Raw genomic sequence first — 20,723 nt, 5'->3', positions numbered from 1 at the left:
AACTCTAAATCGGCAAAAAAATGAGAATTAACAATTTATGACAAAGGGCATCCTTAAAATTCGGGTTTTCTAGACATTGAAGACATCATTCGGCCAATTCTTTACTTTAACTTGAGAAACGAGCGCAGGACTCAACACACACAACAACAAGCAGCAATTTACCAAAAGTAACACTGTTCATTGAATCACCCCAGATCCTCTCAGCTCATCAGCACTCCACTAATATGAGCCACTCTTTGCAGAATAATGCAAGTACAATTTGTGTTCAAACTATTGCTTGGAGGGTTATAAAGTAGCACCACATTGCAGATCATATTTAGCGTTAGCATTAAGCTAGTGGACTGAAATGCTGAGATGTGTGGTTGTTTAACTGACTTTCTATTTACATCGTGACATGTCAACTGGAGTGGTATTGTTCATTATTTTTAATGAGTATTTTATTGTTATTACCCAGGTTGCTGAGCCCCAGACCAGCTGAGGCCAAGATGTCCAGGCCAACGGGACAGATGAGGGACGGCGAGGGCCCGTTAGGGGCCGGGTTGACGGCCACCGACGGCGAGGAGCAAGACACGCCGTTGCTCTCCAGGCCCAGCAGGAACTTTCGAGCTTCGTACATGTTGACGGCATTCCTCTCCACGCTCTTCACGATGACAGACTGAAAGAGAGAGCGAGATGAAGGTTGCGCAATACAATTGAGAGCAAAGGAAATTATTAAATATTCGTCTTTGTGTGTGAGACACGTGAGGAGCATGGGAGGGGCTGAGCGAGGGTTCGGGAATGTTGGACTGGGAGATAGGGAGTGAAAGGGAGGATGAGGGGGAGAGACAAACAAGATGGAAAGGAAGGAAGAAGGGAATTAAGAGGAGATTAGAATGACAAAGCGTCGGTGTGGGAGGAACATTTGACGGATGACTTTTTTTTCAACACTCTACGCTCGCTTGGATTCAGGCTGGAAATATTAAACAGATATTATTACGAACTTTGACGTCACATTAGGAGCCATTAAAGTCAACAATAAAAAGTTACAGTACGGAGAGCAACATGTGGGGACGATTATCACACGTTGTTGAAAAGCATGCAATAACGATGCCGCAAATTGCTGCCTTCTATTTGAACAGTTTTGCAAAGGTTGACCGTCCTGTGACCGTCAAAAGCTGCTTAGGATGATGATGATAGGATTGGAAAATATATCGCAAAAAGCATTAGAGGACATAAATGAGCGAGAGGGAACCACAACAATAGATGATGTGAAGAAGCCAGGTTTCATCGAGGGCCAGAATTTCTGTAAATGTACAAGGATCATAGCAAAACGCAACTAATGACAAGCTGATCTGACGAGTTATGACAGAAATGTACGGGAAGTGTAGACGGAATATGTTAAACGGTCCAACTGCTGCCAAACACACAATGTGGATCAGATGTGAAGGAAACTTGCTTTGACTTCACAGCCCCCACCACACATTCCACGTTATGAGCAAATCAGATACCAGAAGACGTCTTTCTTTTTGTTTTTCTGTTCACTAGAAGATGTTTCATTTTACATAAGGTGACGTGTCGAGATGAAATACGTATTCTCTTTGCTGTTAATAATTACGCAAATATCGTCATAAAGACGCACAGAATTTCAAGCCAGGCACTCCCACTAAACACAAATATTGGGAAAATTAATCCAATATGACTTGTAGAGAAATAAGCGGGTCAGACAGCTCATCGGGTTTTTTCCAGGCAAGCCACAAGCTTAGCCCTGCTTGGATGGCACACAATTATGAATGCCAGCAAAAAAAAAATCACATCATGTTTGCATTTTGCCCTTTTTCTAGAAACAGACTCCAAGTCTTTCTTTTACGACTCTGCCAAAGAGCTGAGAGTGGATGGGCCGACTTCTGTCACCTCGTTAACATATTTAAGTGAAGGGTTCTTAGGAGGGTCGTGAGGAGAGGGGGTGGAGGAACGGTCTCCATATTCTAGGTCAGGATGGGTTAAGCACTCTGCCCACACGCTGGTGTAAAGTAACTGAGTTACATTCTAAACCAAGTAATCTGTAAAGGACCAAGTTACTGTTTCAAAGTTACCATGGCAGCACATTGGATTTGTAACGGTACCTAACTAACTTGACACACCTATCTACCAAAGCTACCTAACTACCTAAGCTACCTAACTTGACACCTCAACTATATTTTAGATTTAACTTAGGGCAACCTATACGCATCTTACAGTTCGTCTCATGCTAATGGTTGCAAGTATTTTTTCAATAGACACAAATCGGAGCCGGCTGGTCGTCTTTCTTTGCGCACAGCTTGAGGAGAGCTTGTGGTTCCCCATCGGGGCAGACGCTGAGTGAACATGGCAGCGTTCCCTTTGAATTCCCCTCCTGGATTTTCCGTTTTAAGTCGCTCGCATTGTGAAATGTGACCTGTCAATATGTTTGTTTAATACAATCGGATGGAGCGACACCGCCCTCGCTCGCCTTGGAGGACGCGAGGCGCTTTTCTCAAAATGGAATGTAGTTTTATTTTTTTCCTTTAGAACGCGCACAGACGGGCGATTGTTATTGTCATACCTTGCTGGGCTGCTTGGGCTTGGGTTTGATACTGATGAAGACATCCAGTTGCTCCATTAGGGCCGTGATACACTGAGGCTCCACCTCCACGTCCTCTTTTATGTCGAACATCAGCACCAGTGGCAGGCAGCCCTGAGAAGCACAAGGAGCAAAAAAACTAAAAAAATAATATTTAAGTAAGTTTGCACACAAACTCTCGTCCAGGGGTGTGCAAATTTATGTGCTCAAGGGCTACATTTAATTTATTTTAAATAGCTAGCTAGCTCTATATAGCTAGCTAGCTAGCTTGCTTGCTGGATGGATGGATGGATGGATGGATGGATGGATGGATGGATGGATAATGGATGGATGGATGGATGGATGGATGGATGGATGGATAAGAGTGGGGAGTTTGTTGTCCACATTATATTTGGGGGTATAATCCACGCTGCTATGATCACGAGGTCAAACTAATCCAGTAAATACTCTGACTCCCTAGTGGACTTTTTTGCATCTTGAGTTTGGGGAACTTGGGCCAAGCGCAATATGCTTCACATTATCACCGCCACAAAACCACAGATGCGTATATTTTGGGGGCCAAGCGGCGCACGGCCGGCGTTCCCATTGTGAGTAGGTGTAATTAGCAGCAGAGTAGCGGCGCTGCTGACGACCTTCGGGTCGGAACTGTAATCAAAAGTGCGAGCGAGGGGCCAAATCACAACGTACGCTCTGACAGGCAGGACTCCCCATTCCGGACGTCCACTTGACATTTTATTTTGGGTATTTCTGTCTTTCTCGTAGGCTTTTTGTTTTGGGTTCCCTCAGCCTACAAGCCACACGCGATGCTGTTTTTCTTGCTGCTCCTCCAGTTTTCCAAAAGACGAGAAAGCCGTGTTCAGTCACCGCAAGTGCTCTGGTATCTGTTAACCGTTGTCCACGTCAAATTGGAGGCTAAAGAAACAAAGAGAGGGAAGCTCTGGAGAATATCGGTCCTATGTTGGGTCGTCTGCACCAGCCCTGTAATATTTGTTATTATTAGTATTATTTTAAATTCAACCTTAATTAATCCGGGAAGGTGTTGGAGAAGAGATTCTCATTTGTAACATGGAAGCAAAAACAAAGAATTTTTTATTAATGACTTTTGTATTGTATTCATTTATGTGCATTATTTCCCCCTTTAAAGTTTAATATTTTATGACTAGAATTCTAAAATATCTTACAAACACATCTAAAAATGATGAAACTAAAATGTGGCCTTTCAGCACCCTCTCTCTGGAAATTGGCAAAAATAAACCAAATAGTTCAGTCTGGTTCAAGGATGCAAAAAAAAAAAGAGCCTAAAAGCACTACCGAACCCAAACCGAAGATGAACTGGGAATTGCAGTCTGAAATTCGAGCAAACCATCATCATTAGCGGCAGTCGAGATAATGCGTCTAACTAGCAGCTATGTGGCAGCTGAATGGTCGTTGCTGCCAAAAGCAAAGGTTCTTTCCAAAACCTCAAAAGGTCACGGTGGTTGAAGTGCCGAAGCCCGCGCATCCCTCGCATACCAAGCTGATGTGAGTCCGACTGTGACATCCATTACGGCGACCACACAAATATACGCTCGGAGTAGATTCGCCGTGCCGGCGCGCGACCGCAATAACAAACGGCGGCAATGTGAAGTCATTGCCGGTAAGCGTGGCGAGATACGCACCATGAGGTACTGACGGGCGAGGCACACTGACTCAATGGTGCCCTGGATGTAGACGGTGGACTTCTTCTGGGGGGCGTTGGGGTCGGGGAAGTGGATCTGGGCGCCTGTCCTCTGGGCGATGTGCTTGATGTTGCTGCCGTTGCGGCCTTTCATGAAGAGGTGGTGCTGGGGGGCGATGTCCAGGTGGGTGCTCACGGAGATGGTGCTCACCAAGCTGCCTGCCAGGTGCTCCAGCAGCAGAGCTGTGCCACGCTGAGGAAGAAAATAAAGACAATGTTGTCATTCGTAAAATAATAATCAGGATGAATGAAACCCCCTTTTTATGGTCCAATTGAACAGGTTTGTTTTTAATTTTTTAATGAATGTTAACGAGTGGCCAGCTATAAGTACTTGTGTTCAAGCTTAGTTATTGTTCAGCGCAGAAACTCACCAAAAAAGTGTTTTACCACATATATAAATATTATCTCAAGACTAAAATGATTATTTCAGGAAAATTAACACTAAAAGCACATTTCCAACAGTTTTGATGTTTATCCACACGGCACATTGTAAAACAGCCCATATCCTTGAGAAAATACGTCTTTGGAAAATGCGTCTGTCAATGAGTTGAGGAGACCAACTATCACTTGGCCTTGTAAAGCACGCCTTGCCCATGGCGCAAAGGGGGGAGGGCATCCTCGCACACCGCGGCAGCTTTGGCAATCCTCCGAGGTATTCCCGGGGTCTCTCAGCAGCGCATAATGGCGGTGCTCACGCATTCCACTAATCGGGTCGGTCTTCGTTCGGCTTCCTCACCCGCTCTGACCTAGCCGCAAACACGCCGAGACGCTTTGTAACACATTTACTAAACATACGCACTTGATTGAGCTCACGCAAAAGTGCGGGCGCAAATGACAAAAAAATATACTCAGAGGCTTGGAAACGCAAAGCAACATGAGCTCGGCTGTGGAGTTACCGGGCATGATTTATTGGCAGGAGAGACGGGAAAACTCCTCGAGAGACTCGGCTCGCTTGCCAGTTGAAGAAGTATACGCACGAGAGACAGAGAGAGCGAGCGAGACGCTTCTCCTGCCGCATCTACGAGCAGGCTAAGCGAAAAAGTTGCGCCGCCCCCGCAGCCGAGTTCACGCCACCCAAACATCTCTCAGCACTCTCTTGGCTGCGGGGTGCTGAGAAGTAATGAAGCGGCTTGTGCGGGAAAAAGGCAGCCATCCGACAGTGTTGGTGGGCTCAGCTAAGAAACTTACGGCTCGCTGTGGAAACGGGCAAAGAGGACACACTGCAGACAGTGAGAAGATCCCTTAAGCCAGTGGTTCTCAATCTGTGGGTCCCCTAACCCTTGCGGGTCTGTGAGTTGTAGCTTGGGGTCCACAACAAATTTTGTGATATAGAGTGACTTGGATTATGAGTGTATTGGATTATGAGTGTAATTAATTTCTGGACCGTTCACCACTGAAATGAAACCAAGCCAGCCCGTCACAAAATGTCGGTCACGCCTCACCTTGACGGCGTTGTTTTGGGAGCCGCGCACCACGCCGGTGGCCCTGTAGAGCCGCGTGGGCGGTTTGAAGGACACGATGAGGTTGTACGTCTGCGAGATGGCCTGCACACTCGGCGAGCTAGGGTCCGACTGCATGATGGCCGGGAGCTCGAAAGACAGCACGAGAGGGAGCAGCTCCTGCAATGAGTAACGACAGATCTGTGAAAACTGAGTGAAAATACAGAGGCAGGTTTTGACTTCATCTCACCTTTCTATTATTTGACCAATTACGGGCATGATAACTATTCTAGGTTGTGAAAAGGTATACATATATATTAGAGTTGTGACAAATTGGGCCTGTTGGTTCTCCCACAAGAGTTTCTGATCACTGATCGACCTCAGCAGCAGTGGCAAAATATCAGCGGTCCAACAAGATGAACGGTGCGACCTCACTCCATGTTAACTTATGCATGCAGCTACACACACAGAAAGTGCAGACTATGGACACGCGCGCACACACACACACAGACAGAGTTGTCCAAACACGGGCTGTCGGGCAGCGCGCCACGACGGGTTTGGCTTCCAGCCGAGGGCAAGTTGCATGAAATGCTTGGACCAAAGAAATGCCTCCACTGATCAGTCCCATATGTGCTTGGCCTTAGTTTTGTATCACGCTTCCACACTTGCTCTCTGAGGGATCGAGAAATTTAGGTCAGAACAAAAGAAAGGACGGCCGGACTCGAGCAATCAAGGAAGAAAAGGACGACTTTTAAAGTTGGAGCTGACCTCAGCTTTACTCTAAAACCGGTATGTGGAGTTCAGTTACAAGTTGAAAGCACTGGTTGGAAAAGATGGCAAATGTAAATATCGGTGAGGTAAAGCTGGCTTTCATCACGTCCGTTCAGGTTTGGCACGCAAGCCCCCCTGACGAGTCACCACCACAACAACACACTTATTAATCGTATAAAAGACGGCAACCGGTTTAAATGGTCCAACACGCGACAGTCCGAATGCACGTTTGAATGTTTTGAAAAAAGAAAAAAAAAAGCTCCTCCCTCGCCTCTCTTCCGCTGACGTGCTGTTCTTTGGATGAACAGTTCTTGGGACTTTTTGTTGCTTATGCAAACAGCCGTTAAGCTCGCCGAGGTAGATGAAGCTCGGCGTGTTTGAGCAGACGGCGCACAAATATGCCGCACTTCAAACCTCTCATCGCATACAGAGCTTTGTTAGTTTTGGTGCGGCGCGTACCATTCATGATCACAGTGGTGAAACACGTTCAAAAGTTGACCGACAAGTCATACCTTTCAGAACATGATTTTTTTTTTTTCTTCCAAGGAATGAGGCCTTCTGCACTTTAGCACAGTCCAAAACAGAAAAACATATGACGTATGATGTCCCTGCTGTGAAACCAAAATAGCAAAACAGTTTTAGCTAACAACATTAGCTAACAGCATTAGCTTCAGGTAGGATTTTCTTGTTTGTGCGTGTGCGTGTGTGTGATTAAGGCAAGTCAAAGCAGATTTATTCATTTCATACCCCGCATTGTACTTCACCAAAAAAAAAAATAAAAATTAAAACACTTGCTACTTCCCCCACACTCCAGAGCCTCAGTCGTCATGGTAACAGAAGTTAAACGTGAATAGCACTCAAATGATTGACTCCTTGCCGTATTTTAACAAAAGCATGTCACAAATTGAAATTGTGGAGAACCCCCCCCCCAATGTCTCCTTCTAAAAATAAAAAAAAAAAAGAGCTGAGTCAGAATGGCGGGAAATTGAGAGAAAACAGATGAAAAGAGTCCTGAGCTGTGCAAGTAAGAAATTGGAATGTGTGAAACCAAAAACGAGCACTTAGCTCAGAGCGCTCTGACCTGAGTGAGTTTAAAGAAAATATATATACTAGATGAACGCCCTCAAATCAAATTTCTGGAAGTGTTTCCAGAACTAATAAGTGTAGCCAATACAGGAAGTGTTGACGCATGAAGAAGTGTTCCGACTTACCCTGATTTTAACTCGAGCTGCCTCCACCCCTCCTGGCTGCCCCGCGATAGACACCTGTCGTGAAGAATCAAAAAATTGGAAACGAGGCAGAGACCAAAGCAAGCTCAGATGAAGTCAGACTTAATTTTAGTGCTGCGAGAGCGCACGCCAGCAATCATGCAAATTGGGACACAAAAGGATTAGCTTAGTATATATATTTTTTACGCTTATCCTCATTCCCCTCCGAGCCTTATCAGACCAATCGAAATCCTTCAAAGGCAGCAAAATGAAGGGCTTGGTTTGAAAGTTCTAACGATACCAGCAAAGAAAAGGAAGACCATTTTGTAGGCTTTTTATGCTAGCAATAGGGAAAAAAGGCTACATTAGAATTTAGGCCATTTCTGTTTGTGAGTGAGTACGCGGAAGCCATTAACTAACCTTGGACATCGGCGTTCATCGGGAAGATGCGTGGTTTTAAGAAGAACAAAAATTTGGCTGTTTATATCTACATACTGTAACGGAATTTAGGTCAATGACCAAGCACCAAAACACATAATTATGCGGGCAGCGGAAAAAAAAAAAGCGCTGAGCAAGCAGTTTCACGATGACTTTCAAGTCCAAACATAATCATGCGGCAATGTTGCGGTCGGGTTGATCAAAAGTAAATATTTTTAATGCCGTGGCCATCCGTCGCTACGAACGTACCTGGTTGCTTTTCTCCGCCTGGTTGTTCCTGTTGGAGTCGGGGAAGTGGATGTGGCAGCCCGTCTCCTCCATCACCCGCTTGATGTTGTTGCCGCCTTTGCCGATCACGTGCGAGTGCTCCGTGTGCGAAACGTCCATCTTCAGCGTCACCCTGTTACTCTGGCGACATCCAAAAGTACAGCCGTCAATGGCGATTGTTTTCACAATAACTTGCATCATGCCCTTTGAGAGGCTGACTGCCCGACACAGAGCTCATACTACACGACAGGTGTACCTAATGAAGTGACCATCGAATTAAAAGTACTCCTGCTTGGCTGTGCAAAGTGCACGCTTGATTGGCTGCCCCCAGGGGGTGCCACAGCGCAGTTGCCCAGGTGATGCGATTGTGCTGTTACCATGGCGATGAAGCCACTAACAGAAGAGCAGCATATCTGATGAGGGGTGAATTGAGTACCTGGGACTTCTTCAGTGGGGATTTACACGACTTCATCCACCTCTTACAGTAATGTCACCATTATCACATCAATGAAAAGAAAGCACTTTTTTATACCTTTGTATCGAGCACCGACATAATTCTCTCTTTGGCGTCCCTCACGTGTTCCCTCTTGCCGCACACTTTGATGTGTGGATCTGCAGAGAGAAGGAGGGCAGGTCAGGACAAAAGGTGACAACGTCAACACAACATGGCCGTTCGGGGTCGAGCGCGTCTCAGCGGTCTGCCAGCGTCGACAAATCACAGCGGGGCCGAAAATCTCTGCCAGGGTAATTGCAGCTTTTGATAAGAGCACGCTCGAATTTTGAGTCTGCAAGCAACCGCGGCGGCATGCGAGAAAGTGGGCGTGACGGCGGGAGGCTGCGGCAGGGTGTCAGCCACGACTCTGCGGAATTCCACTCAGCCGATCCAGCCGTCATTCCGGGACGGATAGGCTGAGTATTATTGCTTTGCGCCTCGCTCATAGCCTAAACAGACGACACAAAACATCCTGTGGTGCTTATCACCATCCTCAACCAACACACAGGAAAGAATGTTTGATTTTAGCTTCTTTTTTTTTTTTTTTTTTTTGCAACACTGGACATTGTAAACTAAGATGTATTAAAATGATATTTCCCTAAACCACTTTTAGTTCACATAAGCACACAAAGCAATAGCCGTAAATGCTTACATCTTTCGAGACCCTTGTGGAGTCAAACACACACACACGCACACACACATACACACACACACACACGTGTACTACACACATTGGAGGAAGTCCGCTAAGACCCCCTTCCAGGAATCCCCCTCCTCCCTTCCCTTATACATACACACACACAGCACTTGAAGTATCTCAGATTTACAGTATGGCCTTCAGAGAAGCCTCGCTCAATCCCATTTATTGTTTCAACGTCGCCCCACATTTTGTGGACCTCTCGAGCGCATGTTTACACTTTTCTGGTGGGGGGGGAAAAAATCCTGGGCGGGGCAGAATAATTTGTGATGACGACGTAATTTTGAAGTGTATGGAAACAACAGAGCGCTGTAAAATAACATGATGAAAAAAAAAAGAAAAAAGCAGAAAAACCTTTCACATTCCTGCTTTACAAAACTTGGAATAACCTTTTGTAATACACAATTCAAGCGTTAGAGGGCGCGCTTCCAGTGTCCCCACTCTAACCTGCAGCGCACATCTGGCAAACATTAGTCGGCTTGCAGTTGTGATGTAGAACACCCCCACATTTTTTAAGCAAAGTGTGGCGTCGTCTTTTTTTTGGGGTGGGGGGGTTAAAAAATGTGCACCTAACAGCTTAATTTGGCCCACGCAACAGCTACAAAAACAAACAATAAGAGCAGAGCTTCAGGCTGCAGAAGGTGAGAGTTTTCAGTCACACAAAGAAAGAACCTCTTTGACCCGCAGCTTGCTACTGGAAACAGAAAGGGAGTGCTGTTGTTTTTTATGGCGACAAATATGTCTTCATGTTATTCCCAAATTTCATAAGAACCAATCGAGTGTTCCAAGAATGTTTACAGCATTTGCTAGTCTGCATTCCCAATTCTGACTCAAATGTGTCAAAACTAATTAAGTTTGATGTTACATTTAAGTTGTATTTTAATATCAGCTTGTTGAACACCTCAGGTGGCCAGTTAGTCTACGCGTGAGCGTCTGGGCGTGAGCTGTGGCTTAAATCAGATGCTTGCCAGGGTTCTCAGTTGACTATTTTGTGTATCCCAGTCAATAAACGGTGTACCATTGCATTTGTATTTCAAAAGATAAAATAGATTAGAACATTTTGGAACACATTATAAAATGTCATTCAGCCTTATCAAGAATGGACTTCTGCAAAACATCCAGAGGGCAGACTTTGTGGGAGTTTTTTTTCCCCGATTCCTTGGAGCATTCAATCAGTGGACACCCGCACGCACATGATGAGGGGAACCTTATCGTGGCCGTGCAGGTGGCGGAGCCGCTCAGCCCGCAGGTAATAAAACCAAGCAGGCCAGCTCATATTTTGATGGAGCAGAACTTTCGCTCTTTGGTGACAAACATCTGCCGCCGGCCCGCCGGCTTCAAAAGTCTTTCCAGACTCGGTGTGAAAGACGACACTGATGCAAAGTTACGGGAAAAGCGTCTCGCTGCCTTTTGAATAGGAAGAGCAAAAATAACTCGCTGCCCCACGTCATGGGTGAGTCTCCGCTTAGTCAGACGCAACCTTTTGTGACGCGCAAAAATTTGGTTTTCACAAAGGTAAAGAATATGATTTTGAGTGCACCAAACTATGGGCTTTATTTTGGTGAAAGGTGCACATTTTGTGCGGCGTTAGAACCAATGCTGGTCAACGGATCTGGAAAAGGGAGGGCTGCGCCACGGTGGGAGTATTATTTTCTTTATTCATGAATGTCAGACAAAAAAGTAAAATGGTAACTATTATTATTGTTAAACAGAAAGTGTAAAACACGGTGTGCTGAGCTAAACTCAGTTTTGTGTAACCTTTTGGGATGTTTTTGTTGTGAACTTTGAGGTGACCACTTTATGAAGTTCCTGCAGGCTACAAATGATTCACATTTCCATGTCAACAAAGCAGTGCAGTGCTTTTGTTTTGCAAGTCTGTGTCAACATGTTGCCTTGTTACAAATTGTTACAAGCTGAAGAAGAATATTAAATCTTGGCATTCATTATTTAAAAAAATAAATAAAAATTGCTTTCTGCTTGACATAGGCCCGCTAAACACATTAAGCAATACACTAATGGATATGAGAAGATATGGATTACACCTCTGGTCCAAAATCCCATGACGGTCTTTTGTGTTAAGAAACGCTTTACTGGTTTTTCTTTTTTAAGAATATTTGCTTTCATTGGACACTTTTCCTCTTTTTGCTGATGCTCTTTTTCAACTAGCAGATGATGCGATCACGAGCCCTTTATTCTGCCCTTGAGAGCTGCTTGTTAAAACGTGCGGTTAGTCAGTTTCTCACATGTCTCCTTCCAAGAACACATGTGCTCGTAACCGATAGACAATGTCCAACATTTTTTGGGAGGGGATAAAAAAAAAATAAAAAAATGATGACGCTACTCTGGAAAACGTTGTCGATTTAGCACACGCAACGCTGATGACGGCGACTTGCGTCATTTTGCCGAATATCTCCGATGGCGGGCGAGTGAGGAAGTTACATAATGCCACAGGATTGCACATCTGGCTTGAGGACTCGCGTGGGCAATTCTCCCGTGGACAACAAAGTGGGCGTGGCTACAACTCGGCATCGAACCTGACCGATGGACACGCCTGCTGGACGAGCTCCTAATGAGCGCCATCATGTTTTAATCGTAACAAAGCACTGGAAAAAGTGACGAATGAACTTGGTTACAACTCGAATGGATCCGGATTATCAATACTGTCCAAAAACGCAATCCCAACTAATCAGATGACGGAAAAATTAAGGGGTTCAGGCATTGTGAGGACAAATTTGGTATGGCAGGGAGCATCCAACATGAGAAGTGAAGGAGTTCTCACCTTTTTTCGACTTTGCGCCGATCTTCAGCTTGGAAGGCCAGGCGATCTGTGTTTGTGTATCGTCCATAATCTGAAACACAATTAACATGAATAAACTGGGTCAAAGAGGAAAAATTAATTATGCTGTTATCAAATCCAGTTCAAATATGTAGGCCGATACAAGTGCAGAAGAAAATTCCCCAAATTTTGATTGTCCACGTGCGAAAAACACCAATCTAGTCCCGTCGTAGTAACCAGGAGCACATGCGCCCACGCCAAGAAAACTAATTTCCAACGGGTAAACTCACTTTGCTTGGCTTTCTGGCTACAAACCTCTCCAAAGTTTCTCACCACAATGTAGCGGAGAGTCGAATGTTGAAAATCAGATGATATACTCTCCATCTTTGTTTTCATACTTTCAGGCACCTTTGGGTGAAAAAGGCAAAAATTTGTCTCGAGCGCTCTCATGCCTGACACCGGAGCACCGTTGCAAACTACTTAATATTCCTCAGCGGTCTGCAGCAAGAGGAAACGAGCGGCGTGTTGTCATTCAAAAGTGCACCCTGTCAAGATTAGCTGACGATATTAGCAACAGCGCTACAGGAATGGAACTCAAGTCGAAAATATTCTACGTGGCTTCAACACGGCATTTCGATTACTACTCAATTTGTGGAATAAGATTTGAGTAGAATCAGCCACCAGTTTTCAACAAGTTAGCAATGCGAGCTCGAGGGCACTGTGACGTTCATTTTAGTCAACAGCAGGGGGCAGCGCAGGAAAATTGTCAGTTGCGAGAGCTGCATGGACAACGGGTAGGTTACTTTTCTTAATTTGTTATTAATTAGAATATTGTGTTTGGACTCGTGTTGCCTCATAGAACAAATTACTGCAAAAACCTTTAAAATATTTTGGCATTTCTCTCGCCAAAATGGAAAACAGCCGCTATCCTTAAGCGGGGGCCGTTTGGGGGCCCAAATGAAGGTGGGAAGTGCTTCAATGACAGCTCTTGAGGGAGTCGCCCGGTCTGGGAGGCGTCGCATCTAACAAATCCTGACAGCTTGTCCTTCCCCGGCGCAACTTCGATGGTCAGCTGCGAGTGGCGTCAGTGGAGTAGACGGCGAACAGAACACGCCGCTCGCTCGGAAAGCGATGACAAAATTAATTCACAACAAACTTTCTGCTTTGCTTTGAAATCCTTATTTGCACAACAGATTTTTTGGGGTTTTCAATATAAAGCATGTGGCATTATTTCCTCTTTTGAAGTGATTGGATCAAGCTGCACATCTGCGGACGTTACAATAGTTGTCATCCAATAGCAACAAAAGTAAAAATAGAAAGTAATCAGCAATTCTTGTGAAATGTGAGGCTGACACTGCAGCCAGATTTGAGTCAATTTGATTCCCCCACCCTCCCCCCGTCTAATTCTAATTGGCTGTCCCACTGATTCCAAAGCAAAATAGTTGAAACAAACATTTGCTTGTTAATGTCCTGCGGTAAAGTCTCCCGGCGGCAACAAATGATGCAATAATAGCGTGATGCATAATCAGTGCGGATATTAACTCATTCCTTGCCATTGATGGCTATAGAAGTCAAAGTTCTCATTTTTAACAGTGAATGAGTTAAGGTCGGCATTTCGTAACATTTGGGTCCGAAAACAAAAAAAAAAAGCGGTTGATTTCCACTCTGGCCCGAGGCCCGGCCCACTAATCTCCAACATCACTGTTGTCTGCTGCATGTCAAGCAGGATAATAAATAAATACCTCTGTAGCTAAATAAAGCTTTTCATCATGAAATGAAGCCAGCGGCCATGCGCTGGAATGTTCTCGCATTTGCTTTGCACATCGTTCTTTTCGCCTGCGCTCTGGAACGATGACAGATGGCATGTGTCGTAAAGTGTGTCATTTAAAACTAGAAGAAATAGATTCACTTTATAAGACAACCTTAATTAGTAAGAACACGCATTAATGCAATACATTTTGGAATCTGCTACTAGCAGGTGCTTTATGTTGTTTTGATGTTTCATTTTAAGAACCAGTCAACGTGTGAATTATTTGATGTGCCTTAGGATTGACTGGCGACCAATCAAGGGTGGACACATGGGTACCCTTGCCTCTTGTCAAACGTCAGCCGGAATGAATTAAGGAGAACAAGAGAAAGTGCATTTTAAAGGTGGAGACGGCGCAGATGAAGTTTTGCAGCTTCCTGAGCTATGCTTCACTGGGATTGTCTTTCAAAAGGTTCCTTGTTCCGAGAGCGGGAGAGACATTTCCTGTCGGGCGCTGCTGTTCTTGGCGGCGGCTTGCAGATGGGACTGATTTCTGACATGACCACACACGGCTTTAATGGGTGGACGCCGTTTATTTTTGATGAAAGGGTCGGCGGACGACTCTCCCGATACAGCCGTTCGTTTACCTTCAGCGCTTCACCTTTCTCTGCCAACGCCCCTTTGCGGAATGAATAAATAGAAAACGCCGGTGCCGCCGATCGGTTCCATTGCACAGCCTTGACATGATGATTGGCTCTTAGAGGTTTCCAGCTGCTGTGTGAGCAAAATGAAAAATAAAAAGTTCCGGATAGGAAGGCAGCACATGTGTCGGACGCACGTGATTGTGCACGTCCGTACGCTTGCGCGTCGGACAGCGCTGCAGCAATCAATGGCAGAGGCATGTTTCCTGCGATGGTGCAGCTGTTGTTTCAGCTGGAATGTGCGTGTGTGTGTGTGCATGCGTGTGTGTGTGTGTGTGTGTGTGTGTGTGTGTGTGTGTGGCAGCGGGACACAAGGGGCTGTCGAGGGTGTACAGACGTCGTGAGCAGACCTCGAAGCGGCATCACCAGAAATTATCCAGTTGAGGTTTTGGATTCAAAACTTTTCTGACATTGTCGTCGTTGGCTCACGCACTGGCTCCGCTGCCAATTCAACAGCGGTATCATCTTTTTCTTTCTCGTGACAAACTAAGTGTTGCTCAGTAAGAAAAGGACATGCAACCTCACAGCGCCAAGCGAATTAACCAGTGAGTGTTTAACCAAAACACATAACTTTGCCTTACAAAAGTCTGTTAGCTTGATGCTAACATGCAGAGGAAAATGCCATAACCGGGCTAACCAAGTGCTTTGACATCACACACACACACAAGGATTCGCCCAAGTCTTTCACAGGAACTGGAATGCCTGACTGAAGCGAGCACATGGGTACCTAATGTTGTGTCCGGTGTGCTCACGCTGTATTTCTGCCCGCTGAAAGGAACACGTACAAGTTGCTTGAGATTTGGCACTTCAGCATCACGCCTGGCCTTATTTACAGAACCGCAAGTGTCGGGACGGAGAAGTGGAAAGGGGTTCAGGGCCAAAGTGGCCAAGGCTCACTTCAAATCCCCTTCGAGCCCTGCGCTCAACATACTGTAGTGGTTATTGGCTTCTAGCCGCTCAGCTTTTTCGCAGTATCGGCGTGTGCCATGATTTCACACACTTCTGAGACGCTACGCCTCTGATGTAAAGACTTGTAGCTGCGAGGGTTTTGTTTAATTTTGCTGCTGAAGCATTATCCCACCTTTCCTGCAGTTTGGCCATTAATTCCATAACCTTGATATCTGCCTTAAGGTTCGAGTACTACCACACTCTTTTTCCACACGAGCAAGACAATTCACAGAACTTGTAGAATGAAACCGTGCATTAGCTGACATCTGTGCGCTATTAGCGCTACAAGTGAAGCGCTAAAAATCAGCTAGCGGCATTTATTTATTTATTTATTTATTTTCACTTTTAGTTTTTAAGTCACAAGAGTTGTACAAAGGGCACACAGTTGTCTTCAACTAATATGCTAGCACATGGACTTCAAGCTAGTAAGACACTTCAACGCTTTAGTAGAGCAACTAGGCTGCGTCTTTGCTCGACATCCTGTTGGTTTTGCGTTGACATCATGAAGTTTTCGGCCTGCTCAAAGGAAGTCCAGTAGACGGTGAGTAAGAGCGAGCAACTGGGCCTGGGGACTAAGTGCGGGGGTGGATATTTTTTTTTTGTGTGAGCAGCTTTCCCCAGTTTCTACCTCTGACTCTTCCGGAAACCTTTAACAAAAGGAGTGGTTGCTAGCTAGCATGTCATTAGCTGAGCCTAACATAGATGTGCTGGCCCAGCAGGAAGTGATCAAACCTAACAATTTCCATTTTTCATCAGCGTCAAGGTATCGCGCGCACACGCACTTCATTCATTTACGCTCAACAATAGCATCACGCATTCCAAAGCTGTGTTTATTTTCCAGCCTTGAGCGGGACACGGACACGGCTCACGCTATCTGAGGGGCAATTACACACAAATGGAAGACTGTACTTGAATGAAAACATGGTCTTTTGCGGTCTTCCAAGTGAAACAGCCTCACGCTAATTTCAAAGTGATGATTTAACCTTGAGCCCTGACTACTATGCTGAGACCTTGAGGGGCAAAGTTGACACACCTCCAGGCGAATGTTCTCCAAATGGCTTTATGATATTTCAACTTCGAAGAGGTGGAGACATTCCTACAATGTAGAGTACTGGTAAAAATTCCATTGAGAGGACTGTTTTGCATTACTTGCCTTGAGAAATGTGTGCCAGGAAGTGTTAAATTGCCTTCTCCACTCTGTATCATTAAGTCGAATACCAAATACTTAAAACAGACACGACTGCTAAGACACTGAAATCTATTGTCAAAATATTCATGCACTTCCGACATACCCATTTTTGCTAACAAAATTGCTCAATTTTTGGCAAAACTCAATAAACATGACAGGATTAAGCTGTCTATTTTTCCTCCCAGGAAATTTCAGGTTTGGCCTCAGTTGTCCATGTCCAAACCAGTTCTAGTTAGTCCAAGGAATTCTCCACCAATGTTTCTCAAATTTTCAGAGATTACTTCTCTGTCAAGTCAAGGTTCCAATTCAACAACTGCAGTGTTACAGTTACAAAAATTAACCACAAAAATCCAATGAAAAGGCAAAACCCAAGGCCAAAGTTAATCTTTTGAGGTCTGGTATAATTTGTTGACACTCACGGCAGCTCCCAAAATTTTGTCCAACTTTAAAAAGATGTCTCAATACTGGAAACTCAAACTCTTATGACGGTGTTTAGAGGATTACATTTTTTTTTTCGTGGTTCTTAGTGTAAAAACATTGAGAACGCCTGCACTAAATCAATGCTCATTGTGAACTGATAAGATTCTATGAGTCGAACAACGATAAGGGAGTTGCTGACTAAAAATATTCACATGCCCGACGTTTCAGAACATTACCTAAATCACTGATGAAGTCAATGAGGCAGAGCTGCCTCGACGTTGAAAACTGCCGCATGTGTTTACGACGCAAATGTGTACTTTTTGTTCCGTTACATAAGTGAGGAAAAAGGCCCGATGTTGTGTCAGCTGCGTTACGAGCATCAGAGCGCGGTGGCCCGCCGCGATTCAACGTCAGCGTCAGTCCCATCGTTTTATGTTTTGTTTGGACTTGCAATCAGGAACAAGAACACCTGACATTTGTACCCCCCCCCCCTCCACTTGCCAGCGGGCAACAACAAAACCCAAAGATAAGAAAGCAAACAAGTAAGTGTGGACAACTTTCAACACTCACCTTCTGAAAGAAATCCTCCCCGCCGTTGACTCTCCCCTCTGAGGCGGCTAGAATGGGACAGAGAAGGATAAATAAGATCATGTAAGGCACGACCTCCGTCTTCAAGATTGTCTTCACATGGCAGTATTTATGGTTGATCTCACCTTCTTGCTCGTGTTATGTTTGGCTAGTTTTTGGTAGCGCTCATTTACAGGAACGCTATTAAAGTCATTCTCTGTAAGCCAAAAGATTGGAAAAGAATCCCCTGTGACAAATTGAAGGATAGAGGGCAAGCGTTGGTTTTAGAGTCCTCAGAAGCCAAGACTGGTGTAATTAATATGATGTTCGGGTCATTTGCTCTTTTTGTCAGATTCCTAGGCACAATTCTGGGAATACCTTGGAAAGTGCAGGTTAGGAAAGAACATAAACCACATAAGAAGGGTCCCAGTGCAAACAAAAAATAAAAATTTACACGAGCTGGGCGCTCGAAAGTCTTTTTCCAAGCACGAAATAGAATATGGAGGAACTCCCTCGGCCGGTCCTGTGAGTTGAACTGCAGCTGGTTGCTAATAAACGTGAACCATGTAACCTTTTTGTAAAATAAGAGGTGAGGTCAGTATGTGATGAGGTACCACAATGCCACGATTTGTAAATGTACAGGAAATGACAACATATGCAATCCTGTCAGTTAGTTACCTGGCTAGCTAGAGTCATTTTCGACCTTGCTAGTTGGCGAAAATTACTTTAGCATGACTTAAGAGAAAACTTATCATATAATAACTGAAGTGTAATGCATTTGAATTTGCAATTAAAATGTAGTGGACAAAAAAAAGTTTACCATCATGTTTTAGTTTCACTTTTACTTGAATTAATGTGCTATTAGCGTGAGAGTTGTGACGGTTAAACTAGCAGATAGTTAGTTTGCAAGCTAGCAGAGAGAACTCAAGAATTCCCCAAAGTTATGACATATTTGCGCTCGCCATGAGGACATGACTGGAATGAAACATTTAGAACCCTCCAACTGACTGAAAACAGAAAATTGCGCTCCGAACCTTGTTGGAGCGCATCTTTAAAACAACCAACATTTATCCAACATCAAATTACTACTTCTTACGATTTCAGTTTGAGGCACAGCTGATGCAACAAGCAGAATTACGTGCTTTTAATCAGTCGTAAAATATGACACTGCAGTTTGATTTTGATGAAGTGCCGCTTTGACACGTCTACTGCAATTGGAAGAGCGAGCGGCGCTGGATGGAGACCGAGGACCCAACACCAAAGCGAACGAGGCTTGTCGTCCCTCCAACACATCTGCAAGTCTTCCAGATTGTGGCAGCTCCGCTGATTTAAAATACATATTTGTCCTCAGAGGAGAATTCTCATGTTTCGCTATCATTTGAACAGGAAGTTTTAATGACGTCTCTTAACCAACGTTGACTGAGATGGATCTGTTGCCGTCTGTCAGAATCTGGGTCAGGAGCATCTGCGGATCTCAATGTGGGTAGCTGAATAAAAAAAATAAAAAGAAAATGTCCAGACATCCCCTTATTAACGCTGATATTTTCAATGCATCTGCAGAATGTGAGAAGGCTCCTTTCAAATATCAGCTTTATTGCCACTGGGAGTAGACATCATCGAGGAAACGATACACTTTCGCAAGCTGCCCAGTCAACAACAACGCACTTTATGATCACGCCGAGACCATTTTGCTGTAGCTACATTTCACAGCTGATTCAAGCCAAGCTAATTCTCAGTCGCATAACGCGCTAATAACAGATGGTGTCTGGATATTTACTGGATCATTGCTAAAAAAAAAAAACCTGTTGGCTGCTGCGTGGACAGACGCTTAAACAGAAGTTTTCTGATAACAATGAAACTGCAACCCACTATCAGCATCTATCTTGTGAGACCTTACCAACAAACAAAATGGGCTGCCAATCGCTAAAGCTTGCGCAAGTCTTTCATTCCAGACTTCGTCTGCTTCTCTAAAACGAATAATCAAATAGTGTGTTTGAAATTAAGAAGCTGGCTCTGGATGAACCTCAGACTGACATAGGAGTGGACATCAAGTATATTTCGTAGACAGATAGATCACAGAGACGGCGGCGAGGCTGCAGACTGACAAGAACTTTAGAGAAAACATGAGCAACAACCTCAAACACGCTGAAAGGGAAACATCCTGTCGACAGATGTGTGGCACGCAAACCAGCCGTGGGAGAAGCCAGACCTGAGCCGGGAAAATTACGACACCTTCTGGGGCGCTTATTGTGACAATGACCCCAAGGGGGCAGCGTTCACAACACATAGTCTGAACCTGGAACCGCTGACATGCTTCACTTCAAAAAGGGAATATTTCCCTTGTGTCACACTGAAAAAATGCTTAGAGGCTTGTAATTTGATTAATAGAGAGAAACACAACTTGGGAGTTTTCCTTAATTGATCACCGCAAGGCTTTGGAACAATGATGGTTATAGGAACAAACTATCTTTGCTCGTTTGTTCAGGCCTCCGACAATATTTTCTGCAACAACTTTGTCGATGGTTTGACAACAGATGAACCAAGATGAAAATACTGATGACCAATTTCTTGCGTGACCAATCTGCACAGTATCAACAATTGACGTCACGCCGTAAAAGACTGCTTTGGTGACCGCATTTGCATTTGCAACGTTGCTACCTCTCGACTTAAACAGCAGCAAGTACGACTCTTTAGCCCGCCAGCCTAAATTACAGGCCTTTGCGGAGACGCACTGACTGACGGCTTAAGGAGAGCTGCAGAGCACATC

General features: G+C 44.7%; 1 protein-coding gene across 1 annotated transcript in view; it reads right to left on the bottom strand.

Moving 5' to 3' along the window:
• LOC119135196 (protein bicaudal C homolog 1-like) overlaps positions 1 to 20,723 on the bottom strand; it is a 32,880-nt gene that overhangs the window by 6,310 nt on the left and 5,847 nt on the right. The window contains exons 2-10 of the mRNA XM_037272614.1: positions 17,960 to 18,006; positions 12,388 to 12,457; positions 8,951 to 9,030; positions 8,401 to 8,559; positions 7,717 to 7,770; positions 5,738 to 5,914; positions 4,237 to 4,488; positions 2,561 to 2,692; positions 451 to 655 (exon numbers count right to left, since the gene is read on the bottom strand). Coding sequence (XP_037128509.1) covers positions 451 to 655; positions 2,561 to 2,692; positions 4,237 to 4,488; positions 5,738 to 5,914; positions 7,717 to 7,770; positions 8,401 to 8,559; positions 8,951 to 9,030; positions 12,388 to 12,457; positions 17,960 to 18,006 — 1,176 coding nt within the window. The remainder of the gene's footprint in view (positions 1 to 450; positions 656 to 2,560; positions 2,693 to 4,236; positions 4,489 to 5,737; positions 5,915 to 7,716; positions 7,771 to 8,400; positions 8,560 to 8,950; positions 9,031 to 12,387; positions 12,458 to 17,959; positions 18,007 to 20,723) is intronic.

The sequence above is a fragment of the Syngnathus acus genome, chromosome 15, assembly GCF_901709675.1.
Source record: "Syngnathus acus chromosome 15, fSynAcu1.2, whole genome shotgun sequence".
NCBI lineage: Eukaryota > Metazoa > Chordata > Actinopteri > Syngnathiformes > Syngnathidae > Syngnathus > Syngnathus acus.
This window is presented reverse-complemented; position numbering and strand designations above follow the sequence as displayed.